The sequence below is a fragment of the Nelumbo lutea genome, chromosome 1, assembly GCF_056320005.1.
Source record: "Nelumbo lutea isolate HS-2025 chromosome 1, American lotus-T2T, whole genome shotgun sequence".
NCBI classification, from domain to species: Eukaryota; Viridiplantae; Streptophyta; class Magnoliopsida; order Proteales; family Nelumbonaceae; genus Nelumbo; species Nelumbo lutea.
Genome location: NC_142684.1, coordinates 28,002,303 through 28,016,866, shown reverse-complemented (window position 1 = coordinate 28,016,866; position 14,564 = coordinate 28,002,303). Strand labels below are relative to the sequence as shown.

Sequence of the window (14,564 nt, the reverse complement as noted above, 5' to 3'; positions counted from 1 at the left end):
TAGGGGTGAAGATGAGACCTACACAAATGGAAATATTAGGCTACTATTCTTTCTTTTTCCAATGAATAATCTTCTTTATCCTTTAGAAATTTGTATTGATCTTATTAAAGGAACACATCTTTATATATAAACTAATTTTTTCTTTATTCTATATTGTTTCTATTATGAAAAATCAAGAACTGGGACGACTAATGTAATTGCTATCAATTTTCTTCATTTTTACTCTCCTAATTATTCAGTATTATTCGCCCGTGCTTAGCGCGGGTTCCCCTCGCTAGTTAATTATTAATGAATTTATATACTTAGTTATTTTAATATTTAATTAATGCTTAAGTAAATATAATTAATTAGATATAGTCACCTAGTAAACTAGATTGTATCAAAATACATCTGATTAAACCCAGTTTTAACCTCATTGTTTTGTAATGAGGTTTAGATAATAATGACCCAATGCAAAAAATAGATGATATCACTATGTAAGAGAACCAGATGTAGAGAGCCCTTTTTATGATGTCTTTAATAGTTGATGGTTTAAGGGACTCAAACGTGTTGAATAAATAGTCCATCTATTAGTGAATTAATTGATAAAATTTTAAGTATTTATGGTTTAAGCAATGGATTTGTAAAAGACAATAAACATGGTTGACCCAATTTGAACCCAAACTGAGCTAAATTGGTCCAACACAGAATCACAAACTAAACATTGATCAATGGCTCAATAGTTAGACACTTATGTTTATTTAACCTAATTCTTAAAATTCTAGAAAGATCATTAATGAGAAAATTTTAGATGGTATCACTATATGGCATTAGATGTAGAGAGTCCATCTATGATATCTTTAATTGTTGATGGCTTAAAAGTCTCAAATGTGTTGAATAAGTAATCCATCCATTAGTGAGTTAATTGATAAATTTTTAAGCATTCATGGATTAAGGCAATGCATTTATAAAAGGCAAATAACATGGTTGACCCAACTTGAACTCAAATTGAGCTAAATTGGTCCAACATAGAATCACAGACTAAACCTTGACCAGTGGCTCAATAGTTAGACACTAATGTTTACTTAACCTAATTCTCAAAATTCTAGAAAGATCATTAATATGAAAATTCTAGGACATTTGTGAGAGAATACTATAAGTAGGGGCTCCAACATACCCATTTATCTCTTTGAATTCCCTCTTTATAACCACCAACATACCTCTACCGCCATCTTCCTCAAACTTTCAGACTTGGACCATGAATGCCAAATCCATTGGCTTACATTAGAATTTGTACTTGAAGTTTTGATTTTTAGGGAAGCATTATAATGAAGGTACAACCCTTGGTGTTCTCATAGGAGTGTGATGGATCGATCTTTTACATCAACTTGTCCCCTTTTAACAAATTTTCCGTAAGTTACATAAGATTCTTAATCCACATTGTTTTAGAGCTCTAAGATTTGATTCTACTTTGGTTATATCTCTAATTAAAGCCATAGGTGTCATGACTTGATATCATCAGTGACATCACCACTGCCATCGTCACCATCATTCATAGTGCTCTTCTACCAAACCTCATTGGATTGGTTTTGCTTCCCTCCCAGAAACCATATATGAATACATATTTTGTTTTGAAGCCCATATTCAACATTTGATTAAATCACATTACTCACAGGCATTCCCTCTTATATTCTTACCTTTTCCCTTACAAAGTCCTCTCTCTTGGTATCTCTTTCTCTTAGATCTATTTTTTTTTGTTGTAAAATTTGCATCTACAATGTCAAATCAATTATAGAAAGGTAGTCTTGGTTCTCAAAGATACTTGTCAATACCTAAATTTAGAATTCTTTGATGCAACCAGATTGGTCGACGTTGTTGATGGTTGTGTGACAAGTTGTGATGATGCCCTCCAAGGGAATAGGGTCTGCTATTGACTATAATGGACAAGGACAAGAAGATTCAATGTCTCATTTATTAAGTCAGCATGCCACTCTATATATATAATAACATATATATTATATATAAAGTAAAGCAGACCAGGTCAGCATGCCTCTCCTTTCTCCAAACCTCTTACCTGCTCTCCTTAACTTTCTCTCTTTCCTCTATCCCCCCCTCCAAACCCTCCCATTGAGCCATGTCATTAGGGGTTTAGCCTATCTTATTAGGCTATGTCATCCTTCATCTCAACTATTCAAATATTAAAAATATATCTTCCTAAAATCTCTCTTAGGTTCCTAGTCACCTAAATCATCTTTTCTCCTAAAATTCTCCTAAACTGTCTCCCTCACCTAAAACTTTCTTCTAAACAATCTCCTAATATACCATATAATTGTAGAGATTCTTTCCCTCCCCTTTCCTCTCTCTGTTTCTGTCTTTATCTCTTTCTCCATCTTCTCAGTGCATACATTTTATTTTTCATCAATGTATTAAAATATTAATGTTTAAGTTAAAACTTTTTTTTTGAAAAATAGTTTAATTTAAAACTTGCATATTGAAATAAGATGAGTAAAAAGTATCTATAATACTAATAAGAGAAAAAATAGATAGTATAACAAGACAAATAATAAAATTTAATAATTAATTAAAACTTTATCATAATTATAATTACTATTTTAATGTTATTATAAAATTTATCTCTCTCCATGGGACACTTTGGACCCCACACATCATTGCTTGTATTGATGCTGAAATTTGGCAAACACTATAGCAAGAGGATGGGTCAAGAAAATATAAATTTTCAATTACCAATTTGAAGAAATCTTGATTGATTAGGAATGACAATGGTGTGGGTTTTGGGTAGGGCACCCCCTCCGTGTCCTAGCCCCATAGATAAAATTCCCTACCCTATCCCTAGTGGGGAGGTGAGTTCGAGGTAGGGCTCCCATTCCTTGTTGGGGATGGGGAATCCCCAAATTTTCCTAATCCTAAGGTAACCACCTAAAAATACATCAAATTTAGGGAAATTTTAGTAATGGGATGATAAACATTTTAGGATATTTTAGAAAAGAGACTGAGAATTTAAGGGTATTTTAGAGATAGGATTATGGGATCCAAGGATTTGGAAATTTGAGGGAAACTTAGGTACATTTTAGAAATTGATAACAAGCCTAGGGGTAATTTAATAATTTACAACCAAGCTTGTAGCGGGTTCTAGGAGTTATATGCCAACTAACCTTGGGCAAAAATGTTTTCCCTATCCCCATCTAAGATCAGGGAAAATCCACCTCATTTGGAGTGGGGTGGGGCAGGACCCTAGTTTAATGGGTTAAATTACCATCTCTACGATTGATCCAATTTGTCTTGAAAATAAATATTAGAAACACTATTAATTAATATGTTTTTGTTTAAACATTAATTTCAATATTAATTAAATTTTAAATAAAATATTTTTCTATTATATTTTCAAAAACATCTATTAAAAATTCACTAAAAGTTTTTTTTTTCTATAAACTATGTGAAAATTTTACTATTGGTTTTTTTAAAAAATATTTTCTGTGACATGAATTATCTCTTTTGTCTTATAGCTTCATTACGGTGAATACAAGTGTTGGAAGCATTGAGTGGTGGATCAAATGGATTAGGTTGTTTCCCTAGCTTTGTCAATTTCATAGGACAAGAAGAAAGTTGAAGAAGAAGAAATGAACGAAGGGCCCAAAAATCACTATGCATCAAGAAGATGAAGTTCATGAATCTAGTTATCTGAATACTTACAAACTATTCGACCAATTAGCTTCCATTAGAAGTTCATACTGAACTGGACCAATTTGGTTTGATCGATTCAACTATCATCAACTTGATTTATAAGTTATATTAAACAAAATTAAAATTTAAATAATTAATAAAAAATTAACATAATTGAAAACAACAAAAAATGTTAATAGACTTAGCAAAAATTATTATTATTTAGTTAAAATTGATATATAAAACATAATTTAATTAAAATCAATAAGGTTTTTAGTTCATCTTAATAAAATAGTAACTCTTTCTCGTCATAATCCCTTTAGATTTTTTATTTTTTAATTTATTAGACAATACATAACCTAAGAGTAATGCTAAGATGGATAGGGTCTCGCTTGGCCCAATTAGAAATGTCTTAAAGACTACTATTTAAATGTCACTTAGCAAAGCATATGCATTGAATTTAAGAGTAATAAAATTAATAAAATGTAATAAAAATAGTAAAATTAAGATAAATAATAAAAATTAACAAAATTTATCTAATAACATATAACCCAAAAATAATTTTTTGATAGACAAAATAACACTATATTAAAAGAAATAAGCTAGGGTTGCCCCACCAAAAAAAAAAAATCTTACAAAAGACTTAGCTTTTTGTGCTAGTTATAAGGTCTGAGCAGCCATATCACAATTCCTTGGAACTTTTTGGGCACACAAAATTTGATCTATCCAAAAATTATACTTCTAAGCTAAACCACAGGAATGAGAATTGAGAGACTCCACAACATTCGTTGCATCACATAAGATTAGAATGGATGTCCATTGATTATCGTTAGCAAGAAGAATAGCCTTTCAAATTGCTCTTAATTCAACCATAATAGAATTCTTATTGCAATAAAAAAAATACAAAGTCCATAAGTAATCCTACTCGAGTTAGCAACACCTCCATCGCATTGAATAACTACACTTTGACCCAAATCTCCTAATCTTTCTTCCAACGATATAAAGTTTCCAGAATAATCATAATTTATACCATTTGACCTGTTGCCCTTAACCCAAATACCAAGAAATAGTTAACCATCCCAACACTTCATCAGAGTCTCACCAAGAGGCTAGGGAATTAACAAGCTCCAAAATAAAGTCTACTAAAGAGGAATATTGAGAAACGACTCTTAAACTCTAAGGGCTACCAAAAAACAACGATCCTAATAAAAGGGCAATAACAAAAGAAATGTAACAACGATTCCTGCATTCTTACACAAAGGACAAACATCATTCACATTAAATCACTTTTAGCAAAAACAAACCACATGAATGATTTGAACTTGGGAGGAATTTTAAGTTTTCAAACTTTTCCTTTTCAGATTTAAAATGCTTATTCTATCCAATTGAACATTCACTATCTTTCATTCCAAAAGGGAGAATTTCTTAAGGCTTGGTTTGGAAAGAGTATAAATGCAAATATGTACAGCGTAAATACATATAAAATAATACAAAATATAAGGTTTTGCACTCTATATATTTGCATTTGTACTCCTTCCAAAAACAGCCTAATAAAAAATTTCTCATTAGAGATCCTTTTCCAAACAAAACTATCCTTTCCCACGGAAAAATATGCATGTAAGACACTTGCCACAATTATTTTACAGAATCCGTGCATGAGGCCCAACTAATCTATCTATATATTTAAAGCAAAGTGGTCCATGTTACAATGTCGCTCCTTACTCCAAATCTCCCTTCCTTCATTTTCCTTAACTTTCTTTCCTTTCTCTTTCCATCACTCCTAATCTTCCAAGTCATTACCTCTATCCCATTTCAATTACCTTAAGGTACTCTTAAAATCTCTCTCTCTCTCTCTTCCAAAACTACCCATATTTATCACTACCACGTAATTTATCTACATGTATATAAAGCAAGATGGATCATCTAGATTATATATCACATAGTATTACCTCTCTTATTACGTCTTTATTAGAAATTCTTTTCAAAAATCAAGAACCAATTTTCTTCCATGCTTTGTTTATCTCTCCTGCTAATGGCCTTTTTGTTGTTTTTGCAGAAATAGTATTGAGCACATTGCTTCCTTCTACAGAGTCGATTTGTACTTTTCAAGGCACCCGTGTAACTAAATCAATTTGCACAAGTCTTTTCTCAGAGGTATATAAACACTGTTTACTGGGTTTACTTCCATTTTTTCCCCTGTGTTTCAGTCTTCCTCTCAATGGCACTTTTTTTTTTTCAAGCTTCAAATTTTTAGATATGTTACTGTAACATTGAGAAGAAGACTTCTTCCATTTAATTTTTAGGCTTCTCCTAAAGGCATCTTTGTTTTAGTCTTCTTCTCAAAGCCTGCGCATTAGTCTTAACGGTATGTAAACATTGTTTCGGTCTTCTCACTTGTGTTTTTGTCTTCGTTTCAATGTTTTTTTTCTATAAACTTCCAATTTTCCTTATTTCCATTTAAAACATAATTATTGTGTTTTTGCCTTTTTGGTGAGAACGCCATTTCAGTGGTGTAGGTATATGGTGCTTACTAAGACCCTCAAAGAACATCAAACATTAAGATTAACACCACAAAGGTATATGCGAGCAGCTCACAACCAATCCCTATGCTACGATGAACCCATAGGGTGTTAGCATCCCCGTGATGAACTCGAAATACATATCGCAATAATCGCAACAAACCCATGGTTCACCGAGTTAAGTCATCGTCAGGACCCAAAGAAACCATAGCCAAACCTTTCTAAAAGCCCCAAGCCCACCTGAACGTGCGGTGAAGCTACACCCGCTAAGGTGTGTGATGAACTCACAGCTCGTGAACTCGCTCGTGACCTGGGTGAGGAGGAGCCCAGGCCGAGCCCATAGCGAGGCCCGCATATGCCCGGAGACACGTGGAATCCACGACAATTAAGGACACAACGAGTCACCACGTGGGGCCAGCTAAGCATCGCCCGTCAAGCGGTAATGTCACCAATGCCACACAGGATTAGTTACAATGCGCAAAAAGGCATTAACACACATGAGTAATGAGGGATCTTTAGGATAAGGAAAGTCAATCTTCGAGAGGATCCTCATGAGACACATGGCAAAGCCTCAGTAGCGCACCCAATAATTGATAGTGAATCAAATATTCCCTTTCCCAATATGTCACAAATGCCTTTGTCTCCTACCTTTTAGAATCTCGGGATCTCCTCTATAAATGGGGATCCTCTTCATATTGGAATTCATCCAATCCTAAGCATTTGCCACCCAGTACTCCCGAGTACACCCTAACTCACCCATTTTTGCACCCTTAATCTAGAGATCCCCATTTCCCGACTCACGGGCCTTTCTTTGTCTTTTAAAGAGACCATTCCCCAACCAAGCCTTACACCACCTATAGTATAAAACCTGGAATTTTCTGTTTGTGGCAAAGACTTGCAACAACTTTGCGAGAAAGGCAAAGTCATTGCAAGCATTTGTGACGAAAAGCTTAGGCTCTATTTTAGAGAGCTTGAGCTCTTTTGCAAGGGTTTTGGTGTTTGTGACAGAGAGCTTGGGCTCTATTTCATCTTGAGGAAGAAGATGATGAATAGTATGTTTTATTTTTAATGGTAATTTTGACATTTTCAAAAGTCAATCGCACATGAGGTCACGTGATATACATAACTGTTAATCCATTAATGGTAGGTACTATGTTGTCACATTTTGAAAGTTTGGGTATTGGATTGTCGCATTTTAAAGTTTGGAGACCAAATTGACATTTGAGCCAAAGTACAAGGGGATATTGATCGAGGATTTTCCCTATGAATTATCTATGCTATATAAAAAAGGAGGTAGCCATATACTTACCTTGATTTTGGTGCTAGTCAATAGAAGTTAGATTTGACATATATTTGGTATCTTTCTCTTTCTTCTTGTAGGTATATAGTGTTCAATAAGACCCTCAAAGAACATCAAATACTAAATTAATACCGCACGGTTGCATGCGAACAGCCAAACAATCAACTTTCCTGCTGCGATGAACCCACAATGTACCTCAAACTTGCGGTGAACTCACAACATGCATTGCAGAGCCACAATAAACCCACAATTCATCACACGCCCCCTACAAGCCCATTTGTGACCCAAGCCAAGAGAAACTTGGGTTGAGCCAACAGCGAGGCCCGCGTGTGCCCAGACCTGCGATAAACCCATGACCTATCAAAAGACATGGCAGAATGCCACGTAGGGTTAACAAGACACCGCCTGCCAGGTAGTGACATTACTAAGCACCACGTCAATTAAATAAAGCGCTTGAGAGATAGTAGCACATGTGAGTAATGAGGGATCTTGAGTGGAAAGAAAGCCGATCCTCAGGAAAAATCCTCATGAGACACATGGCGAAAACTCAATGGTGCACTTAATGATTGAAAACAAATCTAATGTTCCCTTTCTCGATAGGTCACAAGTATATCTCCTACCTTTTAGGATCTCAGGATCTCCCCCATAAATAGAGGTCCTCCTTGAATTGAAACTAACTCAACACTTAAGCACTCTTTGCCTTGGACTCTTTTCCCTACCCAGCATCCTAGCCTATGAAACCAATCTCCCTACTTCCCGGTATTTCTTTGTCTTTCAAAGAGACCATCTCCCAACCAAGCCTTACCCTATCTATAGTAGAATTTCTAGTTCCATCTTTGATCACAGAGAATGGCCTCAAGAAGATGACCTCATCGCCATTCCTAAAGAGTAGAACAACACTCAAGAGAATGCCAATCTTAGGGTGGAAAACCAACTTGAGATGGAAACACCCATTCAAGCTGATATTGAGATATTGTTAAATAAGGTTTACGGGTTCGAGGCACTCTTCGAAGACCGATTCAGGAGGTTATAATAGATGCAAAAGTAGATGAGAAGCACACTCCAAATTCTACTCAATCATTTGGTCCAATCCGAACAAACCCTTGCTGCCACTCTTCCCGGCATCCCCAACTCAAATCCTAACCCTAGTCGCCATGTTTCCAACCTAACTTCCACCATCCCCGAACAGCCCAACAAGGTCAACTCGACCCCAACCCAGACGGGCCATCAACCAGCCCACCAATACTAGGCCTTCTCCCACATTGACCCAATAGTAGAGGCTCCCCTCAGTTGGGAAGAACTAAGAGAATACGTCCAAGGGCTGGTGGTCAAAAGCCATTACCGATCCCAAGATTTGGCCATCCTACAAAAGCTGTACTCCAATCGCATCCTGTACAAGGCTTATCTTGTCAGGTACCCCTCACTAGCAGTGGCCACAATATGATGGCCAGAGAGGCAGCCCGCAGGAGCACATCAACAAGTTTGAAGACATCCTCAGTTTATTCGCCCTCGATAGAGATCTTAAGGTATGGGAATTTTCAATGTCACTTATCGATCCAACCTACACCTGGTTCATGAGCCTCACCCTCGGAAGCATCGATTCATGGGGTGAACTAGCTAGGAGGATATTGTCAAAGTGGTTTACCTTGGAGAGAAAGTTGACAATGGCTGACCTACAAAACATGGAGCAAGGGCCAGGGGAGGATCTTTTGGCCTATGTTATGAGATTCCAGAAACTCATGCACTTTGTCTTTGACAAGCATGCCACCAAGAAGAGCTTCGTTAAGCAGTGTGTACAAGGCATGCGTCCCACCTTCAGGATTGACATTTAGAACATCAAAGTCGAATCCTTCAGCCAACTCTGGAGGTGTGTGGAGAGGACAACGCGAACCATCAAGGACACCTCCCTATACAACAGGAATGAGGCATACATAGTCAATAGAAGACCCAGGAATGGTAGAGGAGCTAGACAAGGGCCATATTAGCGTGATAATAACCAAGGGAAGAGAAGTGTACCTCCACCTCCCCCCTTCCCCTGCACAAGGGAGGAGGTAATCATGATAATGAACAAGTTAGTCGAGGACAGGATCATCAACCTGCCGCCACCACCACCCAAAGTAGACCTAGAGAAAGATAAATGCGGTCGGAGATGGTGTAATTACCACTAGACACCACACCATGACTTGATGGACTGTTTTACTTTGAGAAGGTTGTTTTTACAAAAAGTGAAGTTGGACCAATTCGTTAAGAAAGACCCAACTTGTGTGGACACTGACCCCCTCCCAACCCATACCTAGGGAGGAAGCATCAACCTGGTTGGATCAACTGGTCAGTGCCAATCCAATGCCCTGATAGAGAAATTAGAACAAAGCGAAGAACTACAACAATTCTTCACAAAACATGGGCTAACATGACAACACAGAAGTTGGGTATTAGAGCACTGCTAGAGCTATTCCGGTACCCATTACAACCCTATAGCCATGACCGTAGCAGTATGGAATTCACGGCAGATGACATGTTGGCTGCTGATCCCCATCATAATAGACCCCTATACATAATGGTGAAAATAGGGGGCTTTGACATGAAAAGATCAATTGTCAATCTGGGAAGCTCCGTCAATCTAATCTCCATCCACACGCTAGAGCTGATGAACCTGCAAAAGGAGGATATCAAAGGAATACCCTTAGATGTAACAAATTTCAACGGGAACCCATCCATCACCGAGGGATCCATCGAGTTACAAGTAGCAATAAGCCCATTCAGCATCACACAAGAATTCCAGGTAATCCTGGGGAGAACTTCCTACCATGCTCTCTTGGGATGCCCGCTGATACATGCGTTGGCCCTCGTCCCATCGACATACCAATAGTGCATCAAAGCTAAGCATTGGGGATGATCAATCAGAATCCCAACAACCAGAGAGCAAGCCTGCATGATGCCATCTACTTCACAGAGTTGGCAGATGAAGGGGAGACAAGGATAGCCAAAGTCGAAGGAACTAAACTGCCCCATCCACCAGAGAGCAAGCTTGTAGGGACCTTAGAACATAAGAAGAGAAGCAGGTGTGTCCGAATAACAAGGAGCGACGACAAAGATTATTACACCTTCATCGAGGATCATGAAAGCGACGAACCACCGGAAGCCAAGAAGGGCCCTGAGGTATGATTTTATGATATACTTTATTTAGTGTAGCCTAACTGTAGTATGTAATGATTGAAAAGATCTTGTTTTTCAAAAGAAAGAAAAAGTCCACACCTAATGTATGATCAGTTATTCTCAAAAATCAAATACATGCTTATCTAGTCATTTTAGTTTTTTGATAAAAATCATAAGTAATGTTTCAAATAGTACCATTTCACTACGTCAAAAAATGATGTCACAACGGTCTTACGATCACACAAAAATCCCACCATTGGGCATGACACAAAGGTACAATATTTAACCATAATCCTTTTAAACACAAATAAAGAAATAGAGAACATTTAGTAACATGAACAACAACATGAGTCAAGAGATGCCTTGGAATACCGTGATGAAGTTAGAGCGCCTCCCAAGTGCATGATGGATTTCATTGACACGGTTGAAGAACTGTTAGAGGAGATCAACCTAGCGATTGACGGAACAAACAAAAGACAATTGTACATATCCGCCAAGCTAGCAACTGAGGATAGAGGAAACCTCTTTGCACTCCTAAAAGGTAAGGAAGTATCCTTATTGCAAAATACCTTAGAACCTAGAACCGGTCTAACCCACGTTTCTCTCACAGAATTTTAGGATGTATTTTCCTGGTCATATAACCAGATACCAGGATTAGACTTAGAACTTGTCCACCACTCCCTATGCATAGATCCGCAATTGTGGCCAGTGAAGCAGTCGTAGAGGATTTTCAAGCCGGGGATAACCCAAAAGATTAAAGAGGAAATGTAGTGACTTTTGAAAGTGAGCTTTATCAAACCTATAGCATACCCTCAGTGGTTAGCTAATGTAGTCTCAATGAAGAAGAAGAACGGACAACTGAGTTTAGTACCCTCCCACCTAGCTCTTTAGCTATATTGCATCACCTAAACACTAATTTCACCTTATTGCAGATGCTGCGTCAACTTTTGGGACCTAAACAAGGCCTGCCCAAAGGATGAGTTCCCTCTTCCCAACATGAAGTGTTGATATACTCCACTGCAGGACACAAGCTCTTCTCCTTTCTAGACGCTTACAATGGTACAATCAGATTTTCATGGATCCTACAAACGCACCTCACACAGCCTTCAGGACAACTGTAGGGAATTTTTACTACAAGATGATGCCCTTCGAATTGAAGAACATAGGGGCTACATACCAAAGAATGATGACTAGCATCTTCCATGATATGATCCGCAAAGAAATCGAGTGCTATGTGGATGACATAGTAGTCAAAGCAAGGAAAAATGAGGATCACTCTAGGGTTTTGAGGAAGGTTTTCACATGATGCAGAGAGTTCAAGTTGAGATTGAACCCACTAAAATGTGCATTCGGGGTACAGTCAGGGAAGTTTCTAGGCTATTGGGTAGATCAGACATGGATACATCTAGATGAAAGCAAAGTCAAGGCCATCCTAGATCTCCCACCACTAGTAAACGAATCCTAGTTAAAAATGTTCTTAGGGAAAGTCTCATACCTAAGAAGGTTCATCCTTGACCTCACACACATAGCACTACCACTAATGAGGTTAGTCAAGAAATCTGTCGAATTCAAATGGACCCAGGAGCATCAAGAAACCTTTGAGCAGTTAAAGAAAACATTGGCTAGGGCACCAACGATGTCACCGCCCAAAGACGGGTGAGAATTCAGAATATATATCGCAACAAGGACAGAAGCCATATGATGCCTATTAGCATAGGAGGATGATTTCAAAGAGGAACTTCCAATATATTATGCCAGTAGAACCCTCAAACCAGTGGAGAAGAATTATTCCCACATGGAGGAAGAATGCTTGGCACTAGTCTTTTCTACCAAAAATTTAGACACTACATCCTAGGGCAGATGGTGAGGCTCATCACACAAAATGACCCAATCAAGTTCTTCATGGATAGACCTCATCTTTTTGGTAGACTTGTCAAATGGATGATGCAACTCAATGAGTATGCGATAGATTACACACAGCCTAGAGCCATCAAGTGTCTGGCAGCATCGGACTTATTGGCCACATTTCGATCGAATTTTGATTTTCCTATATCGGATGAAGTTCCTGGAGATACACCAATGGTCGTCCTGGTAGAAAGAAGAGAGTGGGTCCTAAACTTTGATGGGAGTAGCACAAGCACCTCAGTTGGCGCTGGAGTAACCTTAACCTTGTCTGACAAACAAACCTCTACCTGCTCCTTCAAACTTCAGTACCCTTGTTCTCACAACATAGCAGAATATGAAGCATTGGTCCTTTGTCTGATCAAAGCAATAGATGCTAGTGTAAAGAAGATAAAGGTAATTGATGATGCACAACTGGTGATTGGACAACTTGATGGAGGCACGATAGTGAAAGAACTAACTATTCTACTATATAGACCCTGATACAGAAGATAATCCATGACCTGGATGTAGACTTCAAACACCAGAATAGAGCTAAAAGTAGGTTCACTAACGCACTAGCTACCTTAGGCTCCAGGATGCAAGCTAGCATAGAGCCAATAGAGATCTCCACCCAATTAGTCGAAAAACAGTTTTCACCTTGAAGGATTGGGTGGAGGAGGAGCATAAAATAGCAATGGATGATTGGAGATACAAAATAATATAGAAGCTAAAGAGTCAGACTATAGGGACACAAGATATCAAGTTAACCACAAAATTCCAATTGGTGAATGGGGTGCTATACTGCAGAGAGTTAGACGGCGTAAGGACAAGATGCCTAGGAAAAACAAAAGCCGAAGCCATGCTGAATGACGTACACAAGGCCATTTTTGGACATGTCACAAGTACCCTATTCCATAAATTGTAGAGGTTAGGGTATTACTGACTTGCGATGAAGTGAGATTCTACCAAAGTACAAAGAAGATGTGATAAGTGCATCCCAAAAGTGGATGGCCGAGAATGTCTAGCAGTCTGTGAAGAGGACTAGAGGAGGATGTAGATAGAGTATTTGCAGGAGTACACACTGCCCATTGACATTACATTGAGGAGGAAGCTATTGTCTAAGGTCAAGCGGTTCTACCTCCAAGATGGAGTACTGTATAGGAAATCGCACACAGGAAAACCTTTGTGATGCCTGGCTAGCGATGAGATCGACGAAGTGCTAGAGGCAGCCCATAGTTCTGAACCTGTAGCTTATCAAGGTCAATTGGCGCTACACAATCACATCTTACACCTAGGTTTCTACTAACCAACCATGATGGAAGATACATAGCGACATGTGCGTAGATGCCACAAGTGCCAGATCCATGGCAAAAGGATCCATAAACCTATCAACAACCTTCACCCAGTCATCACACCCTGGCCATTCTACACTTGGGGGTAGACTTAATAGGCAAGATACACCCACCCTCTAGAGGGTATTGTTTTATCATCATAGCCACAAATTATTTCACAAAATGTGTATAAACCATCCCCCTGCAATGAATCTGTGCAACCAACATAGCAAATTTTCTAAGACAAAACATAATCCACAGATTTGGAGTACCGATGCGGATACTAACAGACAACGACCTATCCATAAAAAATCAAGAAGTCTGTGACCTCCTAGGGCAGTATGGTGCAAGACTAGGAACGTCCACAACATATTACCCCCAGGGAAATGGTCAGGTAGAGGCCACAAACAAAACTTTACTCAGGATGTTGAGCAAAACAGTGGCTGATAACCAAAAGGTTTGGGCAGACAAGCTATCGAAAACTCTGGGCTTATCGTACATCTATCGAAAAGAGTACACAGGCAACACCCTACTCCTTAGTGTATGGTCAAGAAGTAGTACTCCCAGTAGAGATAAGAGTTATATCTGCTAGGATAGCTTTCATGATGGGCAAGAAGATTAGGCCAGAGGACTTAGATTTATTACTTACAGACAAACTCAAGGTAGTCAACAAGGTTAGAGATGCAACCTCACAGAAGTAGAGAAAGTACAAAC

At 38.3% G+C, this 14,564-nt stretch overlaps 1 protein-coding gene across 1 annotated transcript; it reads left to right on the top strand.

The window, feature by feature from the left end:
- Window positions 1–12,495: 12,495 nt before the first annotated feature.
- On the top strand, window positions 12,496–13,020 carry LOC148874090 (uncharacterized). Its single transcript, XM_088955963.1, has one exon. The coding sequence runs from the start codon at window positions 12,496–12,498 to the stop codon at window positions 13,018–13,020; it is 525 nt and encodes a 174-aa protein (XP_088812089.1).
- The last annotated feature ends 1,544 nt before the right edge of the window (window positions 13,021–14,564 follow it).